General features: G+C 38.2%; 1 protein-coding gene across 1 annotated transcript in view; it reads right to left on the bottom strand.

Moving 5' to 3' along the window:
- Positions 1-8,471, bottom strand: part of LOC103129430 (contactin-associated protein-like 5) — a 154,363-nt gene that overhangs the window by 120,575 nt on the left and 25,317 nt on the right. The window contains exon 2 of the mRNA XM_007540520.2: positions 2,819-2,929. Coding sequence (XP_007540582.2) covers positions 2,819-2,929 — 111 coding nt within the window. The remainder of the gene's footprint in view (positions 1-2,818; positions 2,930-8,471) is intronic.

Here is an 8,471-nt window from a genome sequence, read left to right as displayed (position 1 = left end):
CCGCTCTCCTGGGTAACGAGCACCAAGAAGGCTCCATTTCTTAAAGCCGCTGGATGAGTTACTTCCAGCGGTTTCTTTCTAATTCCGCAGTGGTTGAGCAGCGGACTGCGCATGTCACAGTCTAATTAACTTTCGCATTGTAATTTATTTCCTCAAGATAAATGCAACGTTGTGTTAATCCACTTGAGGGCTCCTCAAGTGGATTAACACAACGTTGAATTCTCTTTAGTTTTCTCTGGTCTGTAATGGAGACTTGAATTTAATGCAAACAAAAGGTTTGTAATGCACTTCCTAGCCATTTTTTATTTGTAAGTATTGATTTTATGGACTGAACAGACAGAAACAGTTACCATTATACATTTTGAAGTGTTGATTGTATTTTTGAACCATTTTTAATTGTAAAGTGTTGATTGTATTTCACAGATATTTTTTTTATTTTAATGTATTAATTTTATTTTTGAACCATTTTTTATTTGTAAGTATTGTTTTTATTTTTTAGCCATTTAACCAATTCTCTGTAGAACCATTTGTCTCTGTTAATGACATCTTTAATACATTTTTTTGATCCCAGGCTTAGTTTATGGACTGTAATGTGAAATTTAGGTACAAGTATAAGTTTGACAGTTTGTTCACCAAGTTACTGTGCTCTCTGAGAGGATCTGTGGTATTTGACATTGCTCCATGCTCGTTTAGTCTCTAACAAAATGTGGATCATCTACCAGGATCACTCCATAGAGCATGAGTTTTTGTAGTGTAGTGGTTATCATGTTGGCTTCACACGCAAAAGGTCTCTGGTTCGAAACCAGACAGAAACAGATTTTGCATGTTCTATTCATCACAGGTGTTTACTAAAGGTCAACAAGGGTTCTGTGGTGTCATGGTCTGTACTCTGAATCCAGGCATCTGAGTGCAAACCTCAGTTGAAATTTTCATGCTTTGCATCTCACATCATCAACTTTGGAACCTCAAACTGAAACAAAGCAGAGAAGTTCAGTTCCTGTAGTTCAGTGGTTATCATGTTTGCTTTACATGCAAAAGGTCTCTGGTTCAAAACCAGAGAGAAACGGTTTTTGTAGGTTATGCATCTCTTGGGGTGCAGTGAGACAACAAGAGCCTTCCTCTTTCGTGATGGTTCATTTGCCAATCGACTTCAATGTAGGCTTCTTTGAAATCGAAGCTACTTTACTTCATTTACCAATTGGCAGTTCTGTGGCGTAATGCACATGTGTCAAACTCGTGCCCCCCCAAGCATTTTATAGGCCATGGAAACTCAAATGCAATATTTAAAACTTCAATACATAAAATCAGTTATTTAACAATATGAGGTGGTGTTTAATTTATTTTTAACATTGTATTTTTATACATTTATGCTAGAGGTGCCCAAGTCTAGTTTTCCAGAGCTACCATCTGCAACTTTAGATGGATTCCTTCTCTAACACACCTGGATCATTTACTCATTATAAGCCTCTACAGACCTGAATGAGGGAAGTCAACCTTTTGTCTGGGGTGTGTTTTAGCAGGGATGCACTCCTGATTTGTACCGTCAATGTGGCCCGTTGAGGGTGGCCAATATGCTGAAGTGGCCCTCGGTGAAATTGAGTTTGACACGCCTGCCTTATCTGGTCTCCCATAAGTAAGAGTGGAATCTGGTTTAATTTTTAATTATGTTTTGCCTCTCAACCACTGACTGCCACATATGCAACACTGTCCAAAGACAAAACCTTCAATAACCTGCAGAACTGCTGATCAGAACCTAAATGAAATGACCATCATGTCTACTTCTGGTTATAATGACAAACGTTTGAATTATATTGGGATTGAAATGCATATTAAAATTTTGTGCAATTCTGGTGGTTTGAGATGGTTTAGTTTGATATATGACAGCTCATTTTTACCAGATTATAAGGTTTTGCTGCTTAAATTGATTAATCAATTTAATCCTGACGTGTAGATTACTAAATTATCTGACAAATATTTTAATAATCAATGAATCGCCAACTGGAGTATGAAGACTAAAAAAAAGGACGTTCTGTTGAAAGAACACAGCCAGGGCAGCAATTAAACCAAAACTGTACATTTTACATTTAAGATTTAAAAAAAAATAAATACTTCTTGTTCTCCTCAAGTGGAATAGTTTTAGCCTCACCTGGTTCAAATTATGCAAAAACAAAAACAACAACAATAAAATCCTATTAAGCACCTTTTGCTGTCCATGTATTAATACTTTAATACAAAAAGTCTGTGGGTGTTTTAACGTAAAAGAGTGGAACATACATTTAAATAAATGCAAGAGAATCCCAGTAAATGTGGCACCAGTGAAGAAAAAAGTTTTTTTTTTGTAAGATTATCAAATGAGCTGAGTTGTGTGTGTGTATGTATGTGTGTGTGTGTGTGTCCATGCTGGTCTCTGACTCTCACTGTCCCAGTAATCTCTGAGCAGCACTGAGCATGTGCAGACCATGAAAAAAAAAGAACATTTATCCATGTTTTCTGATGAAAACAAGCCTAACTGGGCAGCAAAAATAATCAGGAAAACTGAGTCATTAAACAGTTTGTTTGCAAATGAACACATGTTGAAAAGCAGCTTTTTTTTTTTTACCTGCAGAGATATTCTTCTATTAAAAAAAAAACATTTGGAACAAACAAATAGATCAGGGAGAAATGAACTGAAATCTCACAGAGCACATAAGGTGACCTCCTAATTCTCTTACAATGTTGCTAAATGACACCAGAATAAATTTAGGATAGGCTGATATTTCTCAGGGTACTGTTTTTTTTGTTGTTTGTTTTTTTTCTACATAAAGCAGTGTGCACTCACCATCTCTCCTGTTGAGCTTGGCGTAGAAGGCAGAATAACTGGCCGAGGACTGAGATGAGCTCTGAAACGATGAGTGTGGTAATGCTGATGCGAGAGGACCATTGCAATTATCTGGAAAACAAAACATAAACACTGCATTTCAGAACCTGTTATTGTCAGATGTGAGCCGTTTTGAATACTGTTGCATATGTAACTTGCCAAGCTGGGATTTGCTCTGCGGAGAGTAATTATGGAAAATGTTCCAGGCGCTGTTACACATTAGTTCAAAGTGTTCCTCTACCTGTCAGTGAAGGAGTTTAAATGCAGAAAACAGGGAAAATAACAGCGAAAATAACAGCTTTGTTTCGTTCCTCGGCTCCCAGGCGCCTGCAACAGTCTGTTTAACCCCTGCAGTTCCTCACAGGCTGCAGCACAAACACGCTGCCTCCTCTACTGTTAATGTGTGTACTTAATCCAAGATTGTAAGATTACATCACATCCAACCAGCAGCAGATTAGGAGGACTGTGATCTAAAGCCGTCACTTTCATTGCGCTCTGATCCTTCTAGCCTGTAACAACCTTCTCCAGTGTTGCCTGAGCGGCATTAAGGCCCGGATCTGAGATCATAATGAAAACTGGCAGCGGCCTGATTACAATTATCCCTCGGCTTTCTCAATCAGTCGCGTAGCTGAGTGAGGGGCTGCCCTTTGTTTTTTGGGCGTCCAGACGGATTCTGGGCACATCTGGAGCTGCGATTGGACATCCATCTGGCCGACAAGAGCTCAGCAGAAGTGACAGCGTGATCTGGTGCGCTTTTAGAATGTCTCGCTGAATCTCAGCCGACCTGACTTGACTCCCCTCACGTCCTTTGCCAAGAGATTTTTCTAATCCTGATTTCAAGTGTGACTAAAGTGGATCATGCCGTTTCTTCCTCTTCTCAAATTACGACTGAAGCCGAAGTGCAGTTGCACGTGTTCATGTGGAAAATGAAAGTGCTGGCTCGGCACCTTAACAGGACACAGCGTGCACCGGGTTATTATTCAGGAACGGCTCTCTTAATCTATGAAAAGTCTCCTTGATCCAATGTTTGCTTCCCACACACTCTCATTCATTTATCCCTCCTTTCAATCTGCAGCCATCTTTTTAAGTTTCTCTTCCCTTTGAAGTGAGCTTTCTTTCAGTCAGACATCAGACATTGTCGGGCTTTGACAGCTTTAAGGTGCAGAACTCGAGCAACAGCATTCTCCTGTTCCGCCATGGGTTAAAAACAGTGTGTAAGTGGAGTGAGTTAACAGACTCTGTTGTTATCACAGATTTGTTCCCAGGCCTAAGGCCAGCTTGTGACACTCAGGATGACTTATGGACGCAGGATGATTTGTCTGCAGAGCGGTCCAAATCCTCTGAAACTGACTCTAGATCTGTGCTCTGATCTTGGTGGCTTCTTTTTTTTTTTCCTTTTTTGCTGAATGAAGACACATGCGCATATCTGGGTGGACAGATATGATACATGCACAGAGGTTGAGGAGGGAGAACACTTCATTGCTCTTGAAATCTGAAACATGTCAGGTGTAGCCAGGCAACTGCTAGAAATTATTTTTAAGGGATTCAAAATTCTGACAATGTATGAATGGCTCTTAAGTTGGTGAGGACGAATGTTAATGGTACATGGCTCAAACTGTGGGATAATTATACACGGCCTATACAAATATCATGATGCCATGAGGATGTAGTGTGTAAAAACACTTGTTTTATTAAAAAAGGGCATTTTTTGTCTATTACACTGAGCTCACTATGTGCACTCCTTGCCCCTCCACACTGGTCCCATGTTTCACCCCATCAGGGCCACAGCAGCTTCCCAATACAGACGCAGCTTCTGTAAAACGATAACAATAATATTTGGAATCTTTTTCTTTACGCGAGACGTGATTGAGGATATTGCAATTATAATAATAATTAAAATACAATTTTAATTGTTGTATTCTTAATTTAAAAAAAAAAGCCAAAAACTGGTTTCTAATTCAGATGAGACAATTTGCATAAGATTTTTATTTATTTATTTATTTAATTTAAAATTTACAGGATCACAGGATCAGTTCCTTTGTTCTCATCAAGCCATCATGATTATGAAAACTCTGGCACTACGGCAAAGTACGAGTAAAGTAAAGAGGAGAAGAGTCATTTCCAAAGAACCTCTCAGTTTAACCTAATGAAAATGAGTTGGAGAAATCTCATTGAGCCATTGCCTAATTTCGTCCCCTTTCCCGGCTCAGGGGACGAAATGCAGGGGACAGAATTTAATCAACTGACTGACCGGTCCAGATATGGAAAACCCTCAGCTGATTTATCCAGTAGATAACAACCAGCACTGTGCATTACATTCTGTTAAACCTAAATACATTCGAGTCCAGTGGAGAGAACTATATCCATGAAATTATTCCACGTCATTATTTTAGTGTTTTATTTTCACAATAGTGCAGGACTTAAATCAGATTTAAGTACACTAATTCTAGAGTGATTTTTTTTCTAAATAAATCATTCATTTATATCATTTTAAAGCAAATATATAAGACACAGCAAAAAATGAATTGCACACAATTGCACTTCTGATATTTATAGAGCAGTGTGTGTGTGTGTGTGTGTGTGTGTGTGTGTGCGTGTGTGTGTGTGTGTGGGTGTGCGTGCGTGTGTGTGTGTGTGTGTGTGTCTGTGGGTATATTCTTGGTTATCTGCCATGATAACACCAGAGCTCAACGGCACAGAGCAATAAGCTTGAAACATCAGACTCGGCTACACAAGCAATCCTTGATAATAGGATCAATTCCTGCTCACTGTTGGATTTTCTGACAATAAAAAAAAAACATGAAACATTTCAAAGATTATCTTTCATGTCAGTAAAAAGCTATTCGCTGTTCTCTGCTTTCATTTTGGAAATGAAACAAGGTTTCTGCCATTCTTTCCCAAATCAATGATTGCAATTAGGTTTAGATTCAGAGAATCCAGGCTCCTTATTGTGTTCTTCTTTATCATTTAATCGATACCAGTCTCATGGAATGAAAATCTGTAATTAACTTTGTACAAATTATCTTCAAGGACACATTGCAGAGAGACAGAAAAGCCTGCAGTGACAGGTTTCACTTTAGGTTGGAATAAGAAGAGAAGCATCCCTGTTTCTTATCTGCCAGCCTCCCAACATGCAAAGTGATGTTGTTGCATAAAAAGCCAGCAAATATGTCGCAACAAAGTAATTTCTGTAGCACACAGGTGAATATTTTAGGCACCAGAGTCAGAAAGATCTTTCTACATCTGAAACTCATAAAGTTGGAGTTTTCACTTGGACATCAAAACAGTTGAAAATGTAAAAAAAAAAAAAAACACATGCCAAAGGGATTGTTCTAAAAGTAGAACAAGTAATAGTTGAAGGCAAAAGGCAGTGTTAGAATGAGCAGTCTGCCCTGATCCTCTTCAGTGGAAGGATGAAACCCGGTGAAAGTTACTGCTGCCCAATTAGAGTTGAGCTCTCAGTGGTGGCTTTGAGGAAGGCCCAACAGGGGAAGGGTTTCCTCAGACAGCAGCTGAGGTCGCTCACAAGTCAGCTAGTTAGCAAAAGATCACAGCTTCTAATCATGTGAGCAACGTCTCTTCAGCTGCCAACAATTAACACTGCAAGTTCTGAACAAGCTTCCTGTTAATTTAACCAGTTCAACCTTCTAAAAAGTATTCAGCTTATTTAATGAAGATCAAAACGCTGCAATCAATCTGATTTCTAATATATTTAACTTAGAAATGGTCTCAAATTGTTCTTTTAAACACTGGTAGTTTGTGGTGTTTGGTTTAAACATTTAATTGAAATGTTTTTGTTTTTTTTAAACAACCAGCAGATAGAAAGGGGGAAAAAAAATACAAAGAAAGATGTAGGCCATAAAAAAGTCACATTTTTGTTGTTGGTTATTTTGTCAAATGTAAATGTATTATTCTCTGTTCAATAACTGGTTGTACTATGGTGGCCCGATGCATCTGCTTCAACTTGCATTTGTCACGATGTGTGAAATGCAGGGAGCCAAAGAAGGGAAAAAAAACTAAAGGAAAACCACAGGAACCCAGGAAAACAGAGAAGTAATGGGATTTAACAGGAGAAACCAGCAAAAAGTCTAACACTAAAAAATAACTAGACCTACAAACATGATTTACAGGCAACAAAAATGAATAGACACAAAAAATAAACATATTAAACTAGAATTACAAAGGGAGGACTGAACTAAAGGAAAACACAAACAATACAGATCTAACACAAAGAAATCAAGGAAATCCCACGATTAAACTCTTGGAGTCAAGAAGATGGTTTTGAGAAACGTGAGACCTTGGGACTTTCCCATGAAGTCCATATTCTCTAGTCTCTTTCTTATTGTTGAGTCAGGAGCTCTGTTACTGAGGAAGATGAGGCCGCCTGTTCCTAGATGTGGATTAGTGGAATCCAAAAGCCATAAAGTGGCATTGTAGCCTACTTCATGTTGTCAGACAGGTTCCATTTAAGTTACGTTTTATTCCACATGAGGCGCAGGTGGGACAGGTGAAATTGAAATCAGATTTCCTACAAATGTGTTAAATCAAACCTAATTTATTATTGCATAAGAGGGTCATTCATTTATTTACATTTTCTGTAAATGAACGAAATAATTTGCCAACTGCACTTTGTATCTATTCCAGCTGTTTTTGTCTGAAAAAAAAACAAGACAAAAAACTGATCATCTGAAAAAAACAGAGATATATCTGTAAGGGGACCAAACTCTATATGCTCTGTCACCACATGTTTTTTTTCTAGAATTTTCTCAAGAAACCAAATTAGCAAAGGTTAAGTTATTTTATTTCTTCTTAAACTCTCAATGAGTTGCTGAAACTCATGCCTTGTGTTACAAAATAACTAGAAACTGCTCAGGTATGTATGCATTAACTGTACGACTGTGTATGTGTGTGCATTGTGATTATAAAGCAACTCGTAGTGTTTTTCTGATTTATTTTAATGTTTTATTGTAAATACACTTTTGTAAGAAGGGGATGTGAATTCGCTTTTGCTGTAATCTGCATAGATGACATGTTTTTACATGCATGTCATCTGTGTCATCAAATGGTGACATCTATGTTTGAGCTGTGCATTGTTTTATTTGGTGTTTTTTTTTTAAAGGTCATTATTATGATCACTAAACTGTAAATCAACAAAGTGTAGATATATTACAACAGATAATTAGAAACTGTTTCATTGTCTGTTAGGGCTGCACCGACTGCAGCTCTGTTCTGTAATTCACTCATCGCGGATTCTTTACAAAGCCTGATTCCGATTTTGGCAGATACCATTTTTATTGTCTAAAATGTTGCTAAATATAACAAGAAAGTGACAGAGTTGTTAATGATTCAGTCACTATTGTTATCTGCAGACATGACCTGGTGGCGGGTCAGTTAGTCAAACCTTACACTGCAGCGCAGAAGAGGACAGTGGCTGATTTTTAGGCCTTCGTTGAGGCAGATAAGATCAATGGACGAGATCGGCTTCACACAGCCGATCACCAATCTCATAAAACGAAGGAATTTGGTGCAGATAAATCGGTGAGCCCCTGCTCTGTATATAAACCAGGGTGCTGTGGGTGAATCTACCTGCAGTTCACATGCTAGACTTCCACCA

Source organism: Poecilia formosa, unplaced genomic scaffold, assembly GCF_000485575.1.
Source record: "Poecilia formosa unplaced genomic scaffold, Poecilia_formosa-5.1.2 Scaffold545, whole genome shotgun sequence".
Classification (NCBI taxonomy): domain Eukaryota; kingdom Metazoa; phylum Chordata; class Actinopteri; order Cyprinodontiformes; family Poeciliidae; genus Poecilia; species Poecilia formosa.
The sequence above is the reverse complement of the archived record's forward strand: the minus strand, read 5'-3'. Positions and strand labels throughout refer to the sequence as shown.